The sequence below is a fragment of the Heterodontus francisci genome, chromosome 2 (assembly GCF_036365525.1).
Source record: "Heterodontus francisci isolate sHetFra1 chromosome 2, sHetFra1.hap1, whole genome shotgun sequence".
In the NCBI taxonomy this organism is placed as follows: Eukaryota; Metazoa; Chordata; class Chondrichthyes; order Heterodontiformes; family Heterodontidae; genus Heterodontus; species Heterodontus francisci.
Window position 1 is genome coordinate 202,286,117 of NC_090372.1, and position 21,532 is coordinate 202,307,648.

Below are 21,532 nucleotides of genomic sequence, written 5' to 3' on the forward strand. Positions count from 1 at the left end.
AAAAGCAAATATTCATAAGTTTTTTTTAAAATAAAGGGGTTAGCTGAACACTCTGACAGAATTAACCACATTATATAATATCCTTTATAAGCCCACTGACTCCCACAGCGACCTCGACTACACTTCTTCACACCCTGCCTCCTGTAAGGACTCCATTCCATTCTCCCAGTTTCTCCGTATCCGGCGCATCTGCTCTGATGATGCTACCTTCCATGACAGCGCTTCGGATATATCTTCCTTTTCCTCAACCGAGGATTCCCCCCCCCACTGTGGTTGACAGGGCCCTCAACCGCGTCCAGCCCATTTCCCGCACCTCTAACCTCACCCCTTCCCCTCCCTCCCAGAACCGCAACAGGGTTCCCCTTGTCCTCACTTTCCACCCCATCAGCCTCCATATCCAAAGGATCATCCTCTGCCATTTCTGCTACCTCCAGCATGATGCCACTACCAAACGCATCTTCCCCTCCCCTCCCCTGTCAGCATTCCGAAGGGATCGTTCCCTCCGTGACACCCTGGTCCACTCCTCCATTACCCCCACCACCTCGTCCCCTTCCCATGCCACCTTCCCCTGCAATCACAGTACGTGTAATATCTGCCCATTTACCTCCTCTCTCCTCACTATCCCAGGCCCCAAAATCCTCCTTTCAGGTGAAGCAGCGATTTACTTGTACTTCTTTCAATGTAGTATACTGTATTCGCTGCTCACAATGTGGTCTCCTCTACATTGGGGAGACCAAACGCAGACTGGGTGACCGCTTTACGGAACACCTCCGCTCAGTCTGCGAGCAGGACCCCGAGCTTCCGGTTGCTTGCCATTTCAACACTCCCCCCTGCTCTCATACTCACATCTCTGTCCTAGGATTGCTGCAGTGTTCCCGTGAACATCAACGCAAGCTCAAGGAACAGCATCTCATTTATCCATTAGGCACACGACAGCCTGCCGGACTGAACATTGAGTTCAATAATTTCAGAGCATGACGGACCCCCCATTTTACTCTTATTAGTTATTTTTTTTCTTTTTCCTTTTTTAAAATTTTTTTGTGCGTTTATTTTATTTCATCTTAGTTTATTCCGTTTGCTTATCCACTGTTTTTATTCATGTTTGTACTTGCAGCTGTTCAATTTTCAGTCCATTAACACCCTATCTGTACTAATGCTTTGTCTTTCAACACACCATTAACATATCGTTTGCCTTTGCTCCACGACCTTCTGGTCAGCTATTCTGTGACCTTGTCCTATTTACACCTTCTCCTCTGTTAACTCTTGCCCCACCCCCGCTTGACTTGCTTATAACCTTTTACATTTCTAATATTTGCTAGTTCCAAAGAAGGGTCACTGACCTGAAACATTAACTCATTCATTTTTCTTACCATGTGCCTGCCCACTGTTTTTTTCATGTTGGTGCTTTGGGCCAGGGCTGTTCGTTTTTCTGCCCATTAACACCCTCACTGCATTGATGCTTTGACTTTCAGCACATACTTTTTGCCTTTGCTCCATGACCTTCTGGTCAGTTATTCTCTGTGACCCTGTCCTATCAACACCTTGCCTTTTGTTATCTCTTGCCCCACTCCCCACTTTATTTGCTTAAAACCTATTACATTTCTAACCTTTGCCAGTTCTGATGACGTGTCACTGACCTGAAACGTTACTCTGCTTCTCTCTCCACAGATGCTGCCGGACCTGCTGAGTATTTCCAGCATTTCTTGTTTTTATTTTATATTATATAATATAGACTGTGAGGCATTTCCAAGTCATCGGCTGCAAAATTATTTTCACATTGTCCTGCCAGATAACCAGATCACTGAATCCTATCCTACATCATGCACTGCAATCCATTTACCCCATTCAGTTTAAAAATAAAAAGACAAAAAAAAAAATCATACAAATGGTTAGTAAACCTGGAAAAATTTCACCATATAGCAGATGAATAATCCTAGGGCATTCACACAAATGGGGTTGGATTGTACAGGATTGAATTGTACACTCGGGAAAAGTGACAGTATTTTGCGTATAAATCCTTGGGAATCATAAGCACGTTTAAATGTACCCAACATAAACCTCCTCTGCAAAAGAACCAAGTGACATAATGTGGCCACCCCCAACTAGATCTGGCAAGAATTATAGAAATATAGTACGATTTATGACATAGAAGGATGCCATTTGGCCCATCACGTCCGTGCCAAAACAATTCAGCTCTCAGCTCACTTCTCTTCCCTGCACCAGTTCTCATCTAAATCTCCTCCCAATACTCCATCCCATCCCCTCATCCTTCTTTCGTCTCTCTCCCCTCTTGGCCCAGTTATTCCTAACCCCGCTTCTCACGAATAATGCAGTTGATCTCGACTCCCCCAAGAGCCCAAAAGAAGTTTACAGTTAAATATCAAAACTTGACAATTTGGCAAGTAGAGTAATAATGGACAAGTACAAAAAGGAATTTTTAAAAAAGGCTAATAGAATGTTGGCTTTTTTTTTAATAGGGGACAGGAATCCAAAGGGGAGGAAATGCTCCACTTATGGTCCAGTTGTACAGCTACAATGAGACCACATGTGGAATACTGCGTTTGGTTCTGGGAATGGCACATCAGGAAGGATATATTAGCGCGTGCAATGAAGATGCATCAGAAGGATACCAGGGATAAAAGGGCTAAATTATGAAAACAGGCTGCATAAATCTGGCTTGTATTCCCTGAAGTAGCAGTTAAGGGGTGATCCAATTTGGTTATTAAAAATGATAAAAGGATTTGATAGATTAGATATAAAGAAAGTATTTCCTCTGGTGGGAAATCCAGAACAAGAGTGCAAAACCTTAAAATTAGAGTCAGCATCAGGAAAAACTTCTTCACACAAGAAGTCTGGAACACTTAGAGATATCTGACATTTTCAATGGCTTCTGTGTCTCCAGTCTACTGCAATTTAGATTGCACCAACATAGATTTGACCAGGCATGAGTATTTGCAACTTCGGTACTAGCTTGAACACTTGTTTGAGGCAACCTCAAATGAACGGAAACACGATGATTGGCAATTAATATTTCAGCTGTGTCACTACCATTAAGAAGTGATGATCTTCAGGTTCTGCTCGTAAATACTTGAATATCACATGTTCCATAAATCTCTCCATTAGATCCCAGTCTTCAACTATACCATGTCGAATGGGCCACTGAAAATAGAAACAAAACTCCAATGTCAGAAATAGATAGAAATGTAATTCTTTTCTTCAGCTGTTTCCCCCACATCATTGCTAGATCATATGGCTTTACAATATGAACAGAAACAAAAATTAATTCCCTTTAATGTATATGTGCACATGCGATACAAAATAAGGGATCTTATACATTTCTGTAATGCATTATTTGCCTTGCTGCTTTCTAACTAATGGGCAGCATTACTTCAATTGAATTACTTATTTGAATAGGAACTTTGGTCATGAAAATAATAAATGTATTTTATTGAGGACACAACTACACTACAGAGATAAATTATTCATCTTTGCATGTGTAATGAATGGTCTTTCTTGTCCAAAAATGACCATTCACAGACCTGAAATGTTAACTGTTTCTCTCTCCACAGATGCTGCCAGACCTGCTGAGTATTCCCAGCACTTGGTTTTTATTTCTCCCTTCATTTATTCTGCTTATAGATTTCGGGATCCCAATCAGAAGAAGGGAGACAAGTAGATGCCAAAGGTGAAATCAGAGACATTGCAAGGCACAGGACATTCCCCCTACTAATCTAGATAAAGATTTCTGCTGAAGCTAGATTTACCAGCATTGACTGCAGACGTTAATGGATGGGAGCCTGGGCCTTTCACATAATATTTGGAAGCGGATGAGGAAGATGCTTAGCAAAAACTGGCAATTCTTGATCACTTGAGGGAGTGGGGAGTAGAGAGCTCTGTACAGTGTTGGATGGGGAGTGGACCTCTGAACTGAGGGAGTTGCTTTATTTGTAGGATTTAAAGACTGCAAATGCAGAATGTACACTTTATATACCAAATTTGGGGGAGGAATGGAGGTGGACAGTTAAGACTGAGGAAGACTAAGGAGAGATAGCAATGGGCAAAGAGGTGGCAGATGGAATTTAACACTGACAAGTGTGAGGTGATGCATTTTGGCAGTAGAAATATGGATAGGCAATATATACTTAATGGCACAGTTCTAAAGAGTGTGCAGGAACAGAGGGACCTGGGGCTCCATGTGCACTGATTTTTAGGTGGCAGGACATATTGAGAGAGTGGTTAGTAAAGCATATGGGACCTTAGGCTTCATAAATAGAGGCACTGATTACAAAAGCAGGGAAGTTATGCTGAACATTTGTAAAGTTCTGGTTCGGCCACAACTGGAGTATTGCGTCCGGTTCTGGTCATCACACTTTAGGAAGGATGGGAGGGTCCTTGAGAGGGTACAGAGGAGATTTGCCAGAATGGTTCCAGGGATGGGGGATTTTAGTTACAAGGTTAGGTTGGAAAAGCTAGGTTTGTTCTACTTGAAAGGAAGGAATTTGAAGGGAGATTTAATAGAAATGTACAAAATTATGAAGGCTTAGTTAGACAAGAAAAAGCTGCTCCCATTCACAAATGGTACAAGGACTAGGGGACACAGATTGAAAGTTTTGGGTAAAAGCTGCAAGGGGAATATGAGGAAGCACATTTTTGTTAAAAAAAAACACCGCGTGTGGTAATGACCAGGAACTCGCTGCCCACAAAAGGTGGTGGAAGCGGAGACGATCAATAACTTCAAGAGGAAGTTGGATGGCCAACTGAGAGAAAGAGACTAGCAGGGCTACGGAGATCGAGCCAAGGAGTGAGACTGACAGCATAGCTCTGTGGAGAGCCGGCTTGGACTCGATGGGCCTCCTTCTGTGCTGTAAATGACTATGACTCTATAAATACAGGCAAACATTAGTAAGCTTGCAAAATAGCTATGTAACTGGCAAATGAATTTCAAAAGAGAGGATAGTGCATTTTGATAGGAGGAATAAAAAGGCTACATACATAAGGAATAGGAGCAGGTCTAGACCCTCCGGCCTGCTCTGCCATTCAATACGATCATGGCTAATCTTCTGCCTAAACTCCATTTTCCCACCCACTCCTCATATCCCTTGATTCACAGAGATCAAAAATCTATCAAATGTAGCCTTAAATACATTCAATGATGGAGTATCCACCACCCTCTGGGTAGAGAATTCCAAACAGATTTCAACCATTTGAGTGAAGAAATTTCTCATCTCAGTCCTAAATGATTGATCCTTTATTCTGAGGCTGTGCCCAATGTTCTAGATTCTCCAGCCAGGAGAAAAACACCTCTAACTTTCTTCCCTATTAAGCTCCTTCAGTGCTTCAATGAGATCACCTTTCATTCTTCTTAACTCCAGAGAATATAGGTCCAATTTACTCAGCCCCTCATCATAGGACAACCCGCTCATCCTAGGAACCAATCTAGTGAACCTTCGCTGTACTGCCTCCAATGGACACAGAGACCAAAACTGCACACACTACTCTAGGTGTGGTCTCACCAAAGCCCTATACAATTGTAGCAGGGCTTCCTTGTTCTTGTACTCCAATCCTCTTGCAATAAAAGCTAACATGTCATTTGCCATCCTAACTGCTTGCTGTACCTGCATGCAAACTGTGTTCTTTGTATAAGCACACCCAAATCTCTGAAGAACATTTAAAAGTTTCATGCCTTTTAAAATATATTCTGCTCTATTCTTACGACCAAAGTAAATAACCTCACACTTCCCCACATTATACACCATCTGCCACCTTGGACTGAATTATCAACACGACACGCTCCGCGCGCTGTGAAAGCAGCGGCCTTCTGACATGGAAGTGCCGCCACACAGCCCCCCCCGCGTAATATCGCAGGGACTAATTTAATAGAGGGGGCAGAGCGGCCGCGCCCGATGGCGTAGAGGGGGTGGCCACCGCGCCCCCGGCGCAACTGCGCAGCACCATTTTTAAATAGGGCTCCAAGCCCTTCAGGTAAATTTAAATATTTAAAGTGGTTTAGCAAAATCTTTTATTTAAATAAAAAATTAAAACATGCAGGCCCTTCCCCAACCCCCACAATGGTGCGTTTACTGTCTGTTGTTTTTTTAGATTAGATTAGATTAGAGATACAGCACTGAAACAGGCCCTTCGGCCCACCGAGTCTGTGCCGAACATCAACCACCCATTTATACTAACCCTACACTAATCCCATATTCCTACCAAACATCCCCACCTGTCCCTATATTTCCCTACCACCTACCTATACTAGTGACAATTTATAATGGCCAATTTACCTATCAACCTGCAAGTCTTTTTTGGCTTGTGGGAGGAAACCGGAGCATCCGGAGAAAACCCACGCAGACACAGGGAGAACTTGCAAACTCCACACAGGCAGTACCCGGAATCTAACCCGGGTCCCTGGAGCTGTGAGGCTGCGGTGCTAACCACTGCGCCACTGTGCCGCATTTTGTAATGTATTTTACACCCAGCACGAACATTCCCTCCAACCTCTTCACTTTTTCCCTTCAACCCCCTCCTACCATCCCCACAACCAATAAAAAGTGTTTTCTCTGCTTCCACCACCGCCCTGATAATTTTATTCCTCCCCCTCCCCACCAGTGTCTCACCTTGGAACTCCAACGAGCCGATTTGCGGCTGGTTGGCCATAAACTCGGCGTAGAATGGCCGCCTTCGGCAGGTAAGTTAATTTGAATTTTAATTAACCTCATTTTAATATTTTAGTGAAGGCCCCGCCGCTTGGCCGGGGGCGTGGGGCCGTACAAAGGCCTTGCCACTGCCACTAATATCCAGCGGGGCCTTCTCGGCGTCGTAGGTCGAGGCAGGCCGCTCCAGTTAGCATTTTACGGGCCTCCCCGCCACGACCCACAGCATCAAGGGGCTGATAAAATCCAGCACCTTGTTGTTCACTCACTTAACCTGTCTATATCTCGTTGCAGCTTCCTTATGTCCTTCTCACAGCTTACATTCCCACCTAGCATTGGATCATTAACAAACTTGGATACACGATTCCCAGCCTCTTCATCTAAGTCGTTAATATAGATTGTAAATAGCGGAGGCCCCAGCACTGATCCTTGCGACAGTCCACTAGTTACAGCCTGACAACTTGAAAATGCCCCATTTATCCCGACTCTGTTTCTTGTCCGTTAACCAATCCTCCATCTATGCCAACGTATTACCCCTAACTCCATGAGGCCTTATCTTTCATATTAACCTTTTGTCTGGCACCTTATTGAATGCCTTTTGAAAATGAAGTATACTATGTCTACAGGCTCCCCTTTATTTACCCTACTAGTTGCATCCTCAAAAAAAGTAAAAGTCAAACATGATTTCTCATTCATAAAATCATGTTAACTCCATCTGTTCATACTATGATTTTCTAAGACTTCCTTAATAATAGATTCCACCATTTTTCCAATGGCTGATATTAGGCTAACTAGCTAGTAGTTCCCCATTTTCTCTCTTCCCTCCTTTCTGGAATAGCAGTGTTACATTTTCTAACTTCCAATCCACTGGTTCTTATGAAAGGTCATTGATCTGAAACGTTCACTTTGTTTTTCTCTCCACAGATGTTGCCTGGTCTGCTGAGTATTTCCAACATTTTCTGTTTCTGGTTCTAATCCACTAGGACTCTTCTAGAATCTAGGGAATTTAGGAAAATCATAACTAGTGCATCCACTATCTCTGCAGTGATCCATTTTAAAACCCAAGGATGTAAGTCATCAGGTTCTGGGGATTTGTTGGCTTTTGGTCCCTTCAGTTTCTCTAACATCAGCAGAGAAAAGCTATTAATTACTTTAAGTTCCGCACTCTTGTTAGTGCCTTGGTTACCCTCTACTTCTAGTATGTAATTTGTGTCTTCTATTGTGAAGACAGACAAAATATTTGTTCAACACCTCTACCATTTCCTCATTTCCCCTTGACAATTTTCCCTATTGCTGCCTCAAAAGGAACCAATGTTTACTTTAGTTTACTCTCCTTTTTATATACTTATGCTCCTTGGAAAGTAATCTAAATGGGATACAGATTCACAAATCATTAAAAAAAAGTAGCAGTGCAAGTTAATAAGGCCATTAAAAAGTGAACAAAGCACTGGAATTCATTATTTCTTTTTCTTCATTTGTGGGATGAGAGTGTCGCTGGCAAGGCCAGCATTTACTCACCATCCCTTCTAGAGGAATAGAATTGAAAAATAGAAGTTTTGTTACATTTATATAAAACCTTGGCTAGACCACAGCACTGTACACAGTTCTGGTTTCCATATCACAAATAGCATGTACAGACACACCAAAAAAGGTACAAAAATGATTTACTGGAATGATACCATCCTGAAGATAATGATCAGCAAAGACTGCAAAGGTTGGCTTCTTCTTTCAAGAAAAGGCAGAGGGGTGACCTGAAACTGAATGGGTTTGATATTAATATCTGTGAAAGGTTTGTTTGATTTCCAGTACAGGAGGGATCACGTGACCACTGTTCCATTTTGACTGTGGTACAAATGACAATATTGAAAATGCTGGTCCCTTTAATTAAACAGGACTCATTTCAGTGTTAAAAGAGAGCAGGTGATGCTCATTATAGTTTTGTATTTAAGGGCAGGGTTTTTGCCCAGCTGGGGAGTCTAACATCAGCAGAGAAAAGTTATTAATTACTTTACGTTCAAGTTCCTCACTCTTGTTAATGCCTTGGTTACCCTCTACTTCTAGTATGTAATTTGTGTCTTCTATTGTGATAGCAGAGGTAGAGATGTCATTGCTAATTGTGGGAGTGTCTAAAACTAGGGCCACAAATACAAGTTTACTCACTAATAAATCTATAAAAGGAATTCAGGAGAAACTTTACCTAGAAAGTGGTTAGAATGTGGAAAAAGCAACCACATGGCATAGTTGAGGCGAATAACATAGATATCTTTAAGGAGAAGCTGAATAAAAACAAGGGAGAAAGGAATAAAATAATATGCTGATAAGGTTAGATAAAGTAGAGTGTGAGGTATGTGTGGAGTATAAACACTGTATGGACCATTTCTGCGCTGTAGATTCTATGTCATAATTCAAAAAGTAGTTTGCCCGAGACACTATATGCCTCTGTCACCCATCAGCTTTGCTCCTGTGGGAACAATAAGTCAGCAAGGTGAAAACATTAGGAAAGTCAGTTGGTTTTAACTATTACATAGAAGTATCTACACAAATAAAATTACATAAGAGAACATATCATCATGCATGGAAGGAGCCATGATGAACAATGCAATGCAAAAATTATGAAGTAAAAAGTCAACTGTTAAACAAAATCACAAGAACATGGACACTTGTGTTAAATAGGCAGATGCCCAGTCACCAAAATGAGGAAGCAAATGAGAGTCTCTGATTCACAACTGTTTTATTGGCAATTCATAGTTCAGTCCAAACATCAGTTCCCACTCTTTCCTTCTGGACTCACTCTCTGCCAGCGGCAACTCCCCAACTGGGCAAAAACTCTGCCCTTAAATACTAAACTATAATGAGCATCACCAGTTCTCTATTAACACTGAAATGAGTCCTGTTTAATAAAAGGGACCAGCATTTTCAGTACTATCACTTGCACCACAGTCAAAATGGAGTAGTGGTCATGTGATCCTCCTGTACCGGAAATCAAACAAACCTTTCACAGAGCGAGACCTCGTTAACCTCGTCTAAAATAGTCCTGTGAGAAATCCCATGAAATTGAAAGGAATACTATTGAATATTGATGACCCCGATCGACATGAATGAACCAACAAAGGGTTCTAGAGACAGACTGACTCACAGACCAATCCAAAATGAATAGGAGTCAAGTAGCACCATGTTAACAGAATGGTCCCCATTCAGACATCAACCGATAGCCATTGCTTCCACATACTGGTCCATTGTGTGGTCACACCAGGGAAGAGGGCCATGTATCTCCTAACAGAAACTCTAATGTGATGGATTTTTACCTTAAAAAGGTAACCTTCTGGAGAAAGAAGGGAGGTCAGCCAGAGGTTGTGCAAGAGATCAAGCCAAGCAAGAACCACCCTGATGAACATCAAGTGCAACAGCCACTACAGCAGAAAAATCACAAAGTGACTCAGACTTTCCATCTGTAAAGATAACACAATCCACACCACTAGCTTTGTGCTGAGCTGTAACCACTAGAACTCTACAACACCTCAACAAGTTCCAAGACTACAAACACCCAGACCTGGACTTTTAAAAAGACTTTACTCCTGAGAAGGTTCAACAGGTTTACTGTAAACTACGAACACTTACTTCACTTTGGACTTGAAACTACGTCCTACCCTTTTCTCTCAAAGAACAAAGAAAATTACAGCTCAGGAACAGGCCCTTCGGCCCTCCAAGCCTACGCCGATCCAGATCCTCTATCTAAACCTGTCGCCTATTTTCTAAGGGTCTGTATCTCTTTGCTTCCTGCCCATTCATGTATCTGTCTAGATACATCTTAAAAGACGCTATAGTGCCCGCATCTACCACCTCCGCAGGCAACGCGTTCCAGGCACCCACCACCCTCTGCGTAAAGAACTTTCCACGCATATCCCCCCTAAACTTTTCCCCTTTCACTTTGAACTCGTGTCCCCAAGTAATTGAATCCCCCACTCTGGGAAAAAGCTTCTTGCTATCCACCCTGTCTATACCTCTCATGATTTTGTACACCTCAATCAGGTCCCCCCTCAACCTCCGTCTTTCTAATGAAAATAATCCTAATCTGCTCAACCTCTCTTCATAGCTAGCGCCCTCCATACCAGGCAACATCCTGGTGAACCTCCTCTGCACCCTCTCCAAAGCATCTACATCCTTTTGGTAATGTGGCGACCAGAACTGCACGCAGTATTCCAAATGTGGCCGAACCAAAGTCCTATACAACTGTAACATGACCTGCCAACTCTTGTACTCAATACCCCGTCCGATGAAGGAAAGCATGCCGTATGCCTTCTTGACCACTCTATTGACCTGCGTTGCCACCTTCAGGGAACAATGCATCTGAACACCCAAAATCTCTCTGTACATCAATTTTCCCCAGGACTTTTCCATTTACTGTATAGTTCACTCTTGAATTGGATCTTCCAAAATGCATCACCTCGCATTTGCCCTGATTGAACTCCATCTGCCATTTTTCTGCCCAACTCTCCAATCTATCTATATTCTGCTGTATTCTCTGACAGTCCCCTTCACTATCTGCTACTCCACCAATCTTAGTGTCGTCTGCAAACTTGCTGATCAGACCACCTATACTTTCCTCCAAATCATTTATGTATATCACAAACAACAGTGGTCCCAGCACGGATCCCTGTGGAACACCACTGCTTACACGTCTCCATTTTGAGAAACTCCCTTCCACTGCTACTCTCTGTCTCCTGTTGCCCAGCCAGTTCTTTATCCATCTAGCTAGTACACCTTGGACCCCATGCGCCTTCACTTTCTCCATCAGCCTACCATGGGGAACCTGATCAAACGCCTTACTGAAGTCCATGTATATGACATCTACAGCCCTTCCCTCATCAATCAACTTTGTCACTTCCTCAAAGAATTCTATCAAGTTGGTAAGACATGACCTTCCCTGTACAAACCATGTTGCCTGTCACTGATAAGTCCATTTTCTTCCAAATGGGAATAGATCCGATCCCTCAGTATCTTCTCCAGCAGCTTCCCTACCACTGACGTCAGGCTCACCGGTCTATAATTACCTGGATTATCCCCGCTACCCTTCTTAAACAAGGGGACAACATTAGCAATTCTCCAGTCCTCCGGGACCTCACCCGTGTTTAAGGATGCTGCAAAGATATCTGTTAAGGCCCCAGCTATTTCCTCTCTCGCTTCCCTCAGTAACCTGGGATAGATCCCATCCGGACCTGGGGACTTGTCCACCTTAATGCCTTTTAGAATACCCAACACTTCCTCCCTCCTTATGCCGACTTGACCTAGAGTAATCAAACATCTGTCCCTAACCTCAACATCCGTAATGTCCCTCTCCTCGGTGAATACCGATGCAAAGTACTCGTTTAGAATCTCACCCATTTTCTCTGACTCCACGCATAACTTTCCTCCTTTGTCCTTGAGTGGGCCAATCCTTTCTCTAGTTACCCTCTTGCTCCTTATATATGAATAAAAGGCTTTGGGATTTTCCTTAACCCTGTTTGCTAAAGATATTTCATGACCCCTTTTAGCCCTCTTAATTCCTCGTTTCAGATTGTGCCTACAATCCCAATATTCTTTCAAAGCTTCGTCTTTCTTCAGCCTCCTAGACCTTATGTATTCTTCCTTTTTCCTCTTAGCTAGTCTCACAATTTCACCTGTCATCCATGGTTCCCTAATCTTGCCATTTCTACCCCTCATTTTCACAGGAACATGTCTCTCCTGCACGCTAATCAACCTCTCTTGAAAAGCCTCCCACATATCACATGTGGATTTACCTTCAAACAGCTGCTCCCAATCTACATTCCCCAGCTCCTGCCGAATTTTGGTATAGTTGGCCTTCCCCCAATTTAGCACTCTTCCTTTAGGACCACTCTCGTCTTTGTCCATGAGTATTCTAAAACTTACGGAATTGTGATCACTATTCCCAAAGTAGTCCCCTACTGAAACTTCAACCACCTGGCCGGGCTCATTCCCCAATACCAGGTCCAGTATGGCCCCTTCCCGAGTTGGACTATTTACATACTGCTCTAGAAAACCCTCCTGGATGCTCCTTACAAATTCTGCTCCATCTAGACCTCGAACACTAAGTGAATCCCAGTCAATGTTGGGAAAACTAAAATCTCCTATCACCACCACCCTGTTGCTCCTACATCTTTCCATAATCTGTTTACATATTTGTACCTCTATCTCACGCTCGCTGTTGGGAGGCCTGTAGTACAGCCCCAACATTGTTACCGCACCCTTCCTATTTCTGAGTTCTGCCCATATTGCCTCACAGCTCGAGTCCTCCATAGTGCCTTCCTTCAGCACAGCTGTGATATCCTCTTTGACCAGTAATGCAACTCCTCCACCCCTTTTACCTCCCTCTCTATCCCGCCTGAAGCATCGGTATCCTGGGATATTTAGTTGCCAATCATGCCCTTCCCTCAACCAAGTCTCAGTAATAGCAATATCATACTCCCAGGTACTAATCCAAGCCCCAAGTTCATCTGCCTTACCTACTACACTTATTGCATTAAAACAAATGCACCTCAGACCACCACTCCCTTTGCATTCATCATCTGCTCCCTGCCTACTCTTTCCCTTAGTCACGCTGACTTCATTATCTAGTTCCTTACAGGCTTTAGTTACTACCTCCTTACTGTCCACTGACCTCATTTGGTTCCCAACCCCCTGCCACATTAGTTTAAACCCTCCCCAACAGCGTTAGCAAAAGCACCCCCAAGGACATTGGTTCCAGTCCGGCCCAGGTGTAGACCGTCCAATTTGTAATAGTCCCACCTCCCCCAGAACCGGTCCCAATGTCCCAAAAATCTGAACCCCTCCCTCCTGCACCATCTCTCAAGCAACGCATTCATCCTGACTATTCTTTCATTTCTACTCTGACTATCACGTGGCACTGGTAGCAATCCTGAGATTACTACCTCTGAGGTCCTACTTTTAAACTTGGCTCCTAACTCCCTAAATTCTGCTTGTAGGACCTCATCCCGTTTTTTACCTATATCATTGGTGCCTATGTGCACAACGACAACTGGCTGTTCACCCTCCCCCTTCAGAATGTTCTGCAGCCGATCTGAGACATCCCTGACCCATGCACCTGGGAGGCAACATACCATTCGGGAGTCTCGTTTTCGACCACAGAACCGCCCATCTACTCCCCTTACAATCGAATTCCCGATAACTATAGCCCTTCCACTCTTTTTCCCGCCCTTCCGAACAGCAGAGCCAGCCACGGTGCCATGAAGCTGGCTACTGCTGCCTTCCCCTGGTGAGCCATCTCCCAAAACAGTACCCAAAACGGTATACCTGTTGTGGAGGGAGATGACCGCAGGGGACTCATGCGCTGCCTTCCTGCTCTTTCTCTGCCTTTTGGTCACCCATTCCCTTTCTCCCTCAGCAATCCTAATCTGCGGTGTGACCAATTCGCTAAACGTGCTATCCACTACCTCCTCAGCATCGCGCATGCTCCAAAGTGAGTCCATCCGCAGCTCCAGAGCCATCACGCGGTCTAACAAGAGCTGCAGCTGGACACACTTCCTGCACGTGAAGGAGTCAGGGACATCAGCCGTGTCCCTGAGCTCCCACATTGAGCAAGAGGAGCATAACACGGGTCTGAGATCTCCTGCCATTTTTAATCTTAAGCTTAACTTAGTCTGAAACTTAGATAAATGAAAAAGGAATGAAAAGTTTTACCAATCACACGATAAAAAACAAAGTAGAAAAAGCCTTACCTTATCTACACACCACCGAGTCCTTTTTTTTGGTTAGAGGAGGAGGGCGGGTGGGAGACACTACCCGTGTAGTGTCTCGGGTTCAGAAACGGCCCAAATATATAGGGTTTTACTTACCCAGCAGCCCCTTGGTCCGCCGAAAACAAAAGGAAATTAAGTTTAAGCTGAAACTGACCTTCCCAGCTGCTCACTCGCTCGCACTCTCTGCTCCCGAATAAGCTGCTGCAATGAAAGGCTCCATCTATCTATTCTTGTGTATGTGTATGTGGGTCAGATTGTGACCATTTCGGGAATTGTGTAAAAATAGTTTTTTTTAAAACAAAAAGACTTACAAGAAACCTGTCATTTTTCTGCTTATTTGATCCAAAGGACACTCAGGGGCTTAAGCACCATTCTAATAAGATTGTGCTCTGTTGAGGTGGTGAACAGCGGGAACCACCCACACCCCTTTTCACCTCTCCGTAACAATATTCACTTATCGAACACCCGTTGCAGGATTGGTCTGTCATTTTTTTTTCACACTATATTATCATGTCACACGTTGTGGCAGCACTAATGCTGCCAGGTCTCTAAAATGATTTTCTCTTATATCACAAGGCTGATTACAGACAAAGGGGTAGGGGTCAGTCCTGTAGATATTCTTTTCTTCTGCTGCATTACTTGCCACACCTACCTCATAGCCCAGCTGCAATCATGGGGAGTGATGAATTATAAAGCATAGAAAAAGAAATTAATACAGCAAGGATTTTCTGACATTGTACCAGATTTGTATTGGTCTTGGGTAGCTTTTCATGTTGCATATTAAAAACAGGATATTTGATTTGTCTCCCATGTAATGAAGCAAGGAAAGTAAAATTTTAAAAATACCTTTGTGGCATATGTAGGTTTATCTACAGCTTCATCGCCTATATAAAAGTCGAGGTCATCCACTCCCCGCACCAGTCTCCGTTGTGCATGGTCACCTACCTTGGCTGACTCTTTGATAGCTATACCTGGTGAGATACAACATGCAGGAGGTCAATAAAAAGCTGCATGCAATCAATTACATCCACTTAAATACAGTACATGCATTACCGTAATTGCAATTTGGCAACCTCTTAAAAAGCTAATAGCTTGAGGTAACCATGGCAACTAATGTACATGAATGCTGGAAGCCAGCAGTAAGTACTCGATATGTTGTTCAGTTTGAGAGAGAACAAAATTAGGTTTTTTTTTTAAAAAGAGGCAATGTTTTCAACAAAAAGTAACTGGTGAAGATAAAAGCCAAGTAACCGCACATACTTGAACTTGTCAATGACAGTGTAATGTTCAGTCATAATTCTTTATGCGTGCAAAGTTATTCAAGAGACGGACTGCCTGTAAGCAAAATACGGCCATACGAATTAAGAGCAGAAAGTAGGCCAATCAGCCCGTCCAGCCTGCTCTGCCATTTAATATGATCATGGCTGATCTGTTTCTGTCTCGAATTCCACACTTCCATCTACCCTTGATAATCTTTGATTCCCTTGCCTAACAAAAATCTATCTACCTCCGCCTCAAAAATATTCAATACAGTCATAGAGTCGTACGGCATAGAAACAGGCCCTTCGGCCCACCGCGTCCATGCCGACCATAATGCCTATCTATACTAATCCCATCTGCCTGCATTAATTCCATATCCCTCTATGCCTTGCTCATTCAAGTACCTATCCAGATGCCTCTTAAATGTTGCTACTGTTCCTGCCTCCACCACCTCCTCAGGCAGCTCATTCCAAATACCCACTATTCTTTGTGTGAAAAATGTATCCCCTTTGATCCCCTTTAAACCTCCTCCCTCTCACCTTAAATCTATGCCCTCTAGTTTTAGTCACCCCTACCATGGGAAATAGACTCTGGCTATCTACCCTATCTGTGCCTCTCATAATTTTACATACCTCTATCATGTCCCCTCTCAGCCTCCTTCGCTCCAGGGAAACAGTCCCAGCCTATCCAATCTCTCTTTATAACTCAAGCCCTCCAAACCAGGCAACATCCTTGTGAATCTTTTCTGCACCCTCTCTAGCTTAATCACATCTTTCCTGTAGTGCGGCGACCAGAACTGCACACAGTACTCCAAATGCGGCCTAATCAACGTTATGTACAACTGTAACAGGACGTCCTAACTCTTGTACTCAGTGCCTCGGCCGATGGAGGTAAGCATGCCATACGCCTTCTTCACCACCCTTGTCTACCTGTGTTGCCACTTTCAGGGAACTATGTACTTGCACCCCAAGGTCTCTCTGCTCAAAAACACTCCCCAGGGCCCTGCCATTCACTGTCTATGCTCTGCCATGGTTTAACTTCCCAAAATGCATCACTTCGCACTTGTCTGCGTTAAATTTCATTTGCCAATCCCTTGCCCACTTTCCCAGTTGATCTATATCCTGTTGTAACCCTAGGCAACCTTCTTCACTGTCCACTATACCACCAATTTTGGTGTCATCTGCAAACTTACTAATCATGCCCCCTACATTCACATCCAAGTCATTAATATATATGACAAACAACAGAGAGCCCAGCACCGATCCCTGCGGCACACCACTGGTCACCGGCCTCCAATCTGAAAAACAACCCTCCACTACCACCCTCTGCCTCCTATCACCAAGCCAATTTCGTATCCAATTGGCTAGTTCACCCTGCATCCCATGCGTTCGAACCTTCTGGACCAGCCTACCATGTGGGACCTTGTCAAAGGCCTTGCTAAAGTCCATGTAGACAACGTCCATCGCCCTGCCCTCGTCAACCCTCTTGGTCACCTCCTCCAAAAACTCAAGCAAATTCGTGAGACATGATTTCCCACGCACAAAGCCATGCTGACTATCCCTAATCAGACCTTGCCTTTCCAAATGCATATAAATCCTGTCTCAGAATCCCTTCCAATAACTTTCCCAACACTGATGTAAGGCTCACCAGCCTGCAGCTCCCTGGCTTATCCCTGCTGCCCTTCTTAAATAAAGGCACAACATTGGCTGTCCTGCAGTCTTCCGGTACCTCACCCGTGGCTAACAATGATATAAAAATCTCTGCCAGGGCCCCAGCAATCTCTCCTGCTTCCCATAGCATCCTAGGATACACCTGGTCAAGCCCTGGGGATTTATCCACCTTAATGCGCTTCAAAATCTCCAACACCTCTTCCTTTGTAATGTTGATATGCTCCAGGATATCGCTGCTACCTCCCTTGGACTCACTAGCTTCCATGACCTTCTCCAAGGTAAATCCAGACGAGAAATATTCATTTAAGACCTCGCCCATTCCCCGTGGTTCCACACATAGATTACGACACTGATCCTTAAAGAATCACAGAATAATACAGTGCAGAAGAGGCCCTTCGGCCCATCGAGTCTGCACCGATGCATTAAAGACTTCTGACCTGTCTACCTAATCCCATTTGCCAGCACTTGGCCCATAGCCTTGAATGTTATGACGTGCCAAGTGCTCATCCAGGTACTTTTTAAAGGATGTGAGGCAACCCGCCTCTACCACCCTCCCAGGCAGGGCATTCCAGACCGTCACCACCCTCTGGGTAAACAAGTGCTTCCTCAAATCCCCCTTAAACCTCCCGTCCCTCACCTTAAACTTGTGACCCTTCGTAGCTGACCCTGCAACTAAGGGGAACAGCTGCTTCCTATCCACCCTGTCCATGCCCCTCATAATCTTGTACACCTCGATCAGGTCACTCCTCAGTCTTCTCTGCTCCAGCGAAAACAACCCAAGCCTATCCAACCTCTCTTCATAGCTTAAATGTTCCATCCCAGGCAACATCCTGGTGAATCACCTCTGCACCCCCTCCAATGCAATCACATCCTTCCTATAATGTGGCGACCAGAATTGCAAACAGTACTCCAGCTGTGGCCTTACCAAAGGCCTGTAAAACTTCAACATGACCTCCCTGCTTTTGAAATCTAGGCCTCGATTGATAAAGGCAAGTGTTCCATATGCCTTTTTCACCACCCTATTAACCTGCCCTTCTGCCTTCAGAGATCTATGGACAAACACACCAAGGTCCCTTTGTTCCTCGGAACTTCCCAGTGTCAGGCCATTCATTGAATACTTCCACGTCACATGACTCCTTCCAAAGTGTATCACCTCACACTTTTCAGCGTTAAATTCCACCTGCCACTTTTCTGCCCATTTGACCATCCTGTCTATATCTTCCTTTAACTTAAAACACTCCACCTCACTGTTAACCACTCGGCCAATCTTTGTGTCATCCGCAAACTTACTGATCCTACCCCCCACATAATCATCTATGTCGTTTATATAAATGACAAACAATAGGGGAACCAGCACAGATCCCTGTGGTATGCCACTGGACACTGGCTTCCATTCACTAAAACAGCCGTCAGTCATCACACTCTGTCTCCTACAGCTAAGCCAATTTTGAATCCACCTTATCAAGTTACCTTGTATCCCATGTGCATTTGCTTTCTTGATAAGTTTCCCATGTGGGACCTTGTCAAAGGCTTTGTTGAAATCCATGTAAACTACATCAACTGCACTACTCTCATCTACACATCTGGTCACATGCTCAAAAAATTCAATCAAATTTGTTAGGCATGACCTCCCTCTGACAAAGCCATGCTGACTATTCCTAATCAAATTTTGCCTCTCCAAGTGGAGATAGATTCTCTCCTTCAGAATTTTCTCCAATAGTTTCCCTACCACTGACGTGAGACTCACTGGTCTATTGTTCCCTGGCTTATCTCTACAACCTTTCTTAAATAGTGGGACCACATTAGCTGTTCTCCAGTCCTCTGGCACCTCCCCCGTGGCCAGAGAGGAATTAAAAATTAGGGTCAGAGCCCCTGCAATCTCCACCCTCGCCTCCCACAGCATCCTGGGACACAAATCGTCCGGACCAGGAGATTTGTCCACTTTTAAGCCTTCCAAAACCTCCAATACCTTGTCACTCCCTATGACAATTTGCTCAAGAACCTCAGTCTCTCTCTCTCAGTTCCATATCTACATCCTCATTCTCTTGGGTGAAGACAGATGTGAAGTATTCGTTCAACACCCTACCAATGTCCTCTGGCTCCACCCACAAATTTCCCCCTTGGTCCCTAATGGGTCCTACTCTTTCCCTGGTTATCCTCTTCCCATTGATATACTTATTGAATATCTTGGGATTTTCCCTACTTTGACCAGCCAGAGCTTTCTCATATCCCCTCTTTGCTCTCCTAATTGCTTTCTTAAGCTCCATCCTACACTTTCTGTACTCCACTAATGCTTCCATTGATTTGCTCTCCTTGTATTTGCTAAAAGCCTCTCTTTTCCTTCTCATCGAACCCTGAATGTTTCTGGTCATCCATGGTTTTCTGGGCTTGTTGCCTACTCTCTCCCTAGTTACCCTTTTACTCTTAATATACTTATAGAATCTTTTAGGATTCTCCTTTATCTTATCTGCCAGGGAAATCTCATGGCCCCTTTCCATCCTTCTAATTTCCTTCTTAAGTGTACTCCTACATCCCCTATACTCCTCGAGGGACTCGCTTGATCCCAGCTGCCTATACCTGACATATGCCTCCTTCTTTGTCCTGACCAGACCCTCGTCAACCAAGGTTCCCTAAACTTGCCAACCTTGCCCTTCCATCTGACAGGAACATGCCAGCCCTGAACTCTTCCTATCTCACTTTTAAAAGCCTCCCACTTGCCAGACGTCCCTTTACTTGTAAACAGCCTCTCCCATTCAACTTTTGAGAGTTCCTGTCTGATGCCATTGAAATTAGCCTTCCTCCAATTTAGGACTTCAACCCGAGGACCAGTCCTCTCCTTTTCCATAACTATCTTGAAGCTAATAGAGTTATGGTCACTGGTCCCAAAGTGCTCCGCCACTGACACATCAGCCACCTGCCCATCCTCATATCCTCAGAGGAGGTCGAGTGTAGCCCCTTCTCTAGTAGGGCCATCCACGTACTGCTTCAGAAAACGATCCTGGACACACTTAACAAATTCTTCCCCAGCTGATCCCTTAGCACTAAGGCAGTCCCAGTCAAAATTAGGGAAGTTAAAATCACCTACTATTACAACCCTATAATTCCTACACCTATCTGTGATTTCCCTACATATATGCTCCTCCATTTCCCTCTGACTATTGGGGGCCTGTAGTATAATCCCAAAGTGATCACCCCTTTCTTATTTCTAAGTTCTACCCATATAGCCTCGCTGGACGTTCCCCCCCACCTCCCCCCGGCGATATCCTCTCTAAGTACTGCCGTGATGTCCTCCCTAATCAATAGTGCAACTCCCCCTCCTCCTCTCTTACCTCCACCTGTCACGCCGGAAGGATCGGTACCCCGGAACATTGAGCTGCCAGTCCTGCCCATCCCTCAACCACATTTCCGTAATAGCTATAATATCACAATCCCATGTACCGATTCATGCTCTGAGTTCATCTACCTTACATCACGGGGCTGAGCTCTCCTGTCATGACTTACCCTTAGATTAATTAGTTACTCCCTTAATTTAAAAAATAGTAATTACACCAGGGGCCTTGTTCTACCCACTCCAATCTAAAGTCTTTAAAAAAAAACTTTAGTACTCAACATATCACCAGAGGGCTTTTTTTCAAAAAAAAGCTTTCCTTTTTTTTTAAAAAAAGATATTTAAATACACTAACAGCTGCTGCTCACCAACCAATCACCTTGCAGCTCTCCTCTGAGGTCACTGTCGGCTTTTTTTTTTCTTTTTTTCAAAACTCCGGTGCACTGGAAGAGTTCCTCTCCGCTCTGCTCCCAGAAGGAGAGAGACTGGGCCTCGATCCTGAATGACCCTGCCTCCACCACCTACTGAGGCAGAGAATTCCAAAGTCGCACAACTCTCAGAGAAAAAAATTCTCCTTGTCTCTGTCCTAAAAGGGCAACCCCCAATTTTAAAACAGTGCCCCATAGTTCTGGACTCAGCCACAAGAGGGCGGCGCAGTGGTTAGCACCACAGCCTCACAGCTCCAGCGACCCGGGTTCAATTCTGGGTACTGCCTGTGTGGAGTTTGCAAGTTCTCCCTGTGTCTGCGTGGGTTTCCTCCGGGTGCTCCGGTTTCCTCCCACATGCCAAAGACTTGCAGGTTGGTAGGTAAATTTGCCATTACAAATTGCCCCTAGTATAGGTAGGTGGTAGGGAAATATAGGGACA

At 44.3% G+C, this 21,532-nt stretch overlaps 1 protein-coding gene across 1 annotated transcript in view; it reads right to left on the reverse strand.

The window, feature by feature from the left end:
- LOC137381013 (actin-related protein 3B-like) overlaps window positions 1-21,532 on the reverse strand; it is a 64,895-nt gene that overhangs the window by 13,739 nt on the left and 29,624 nt on the right. Inside the window, exons 3-4 of the mRNA XM_068053418.1 lie at window positions 15,254-15,378; window positions 3,049-3,159 (exon numbers count right to left, since the gene is read on the reverse strand). Of these exons, the coding sequence (XP_067909519.1) occupies window positions 3,049-3,159; window positions 15,254-15,378 (236 nt within the window). The remainder of the gene's footprint in view (window positions 1-3,048; window positions 3,160-15,253; window positions 15,379-21,532) is intronic.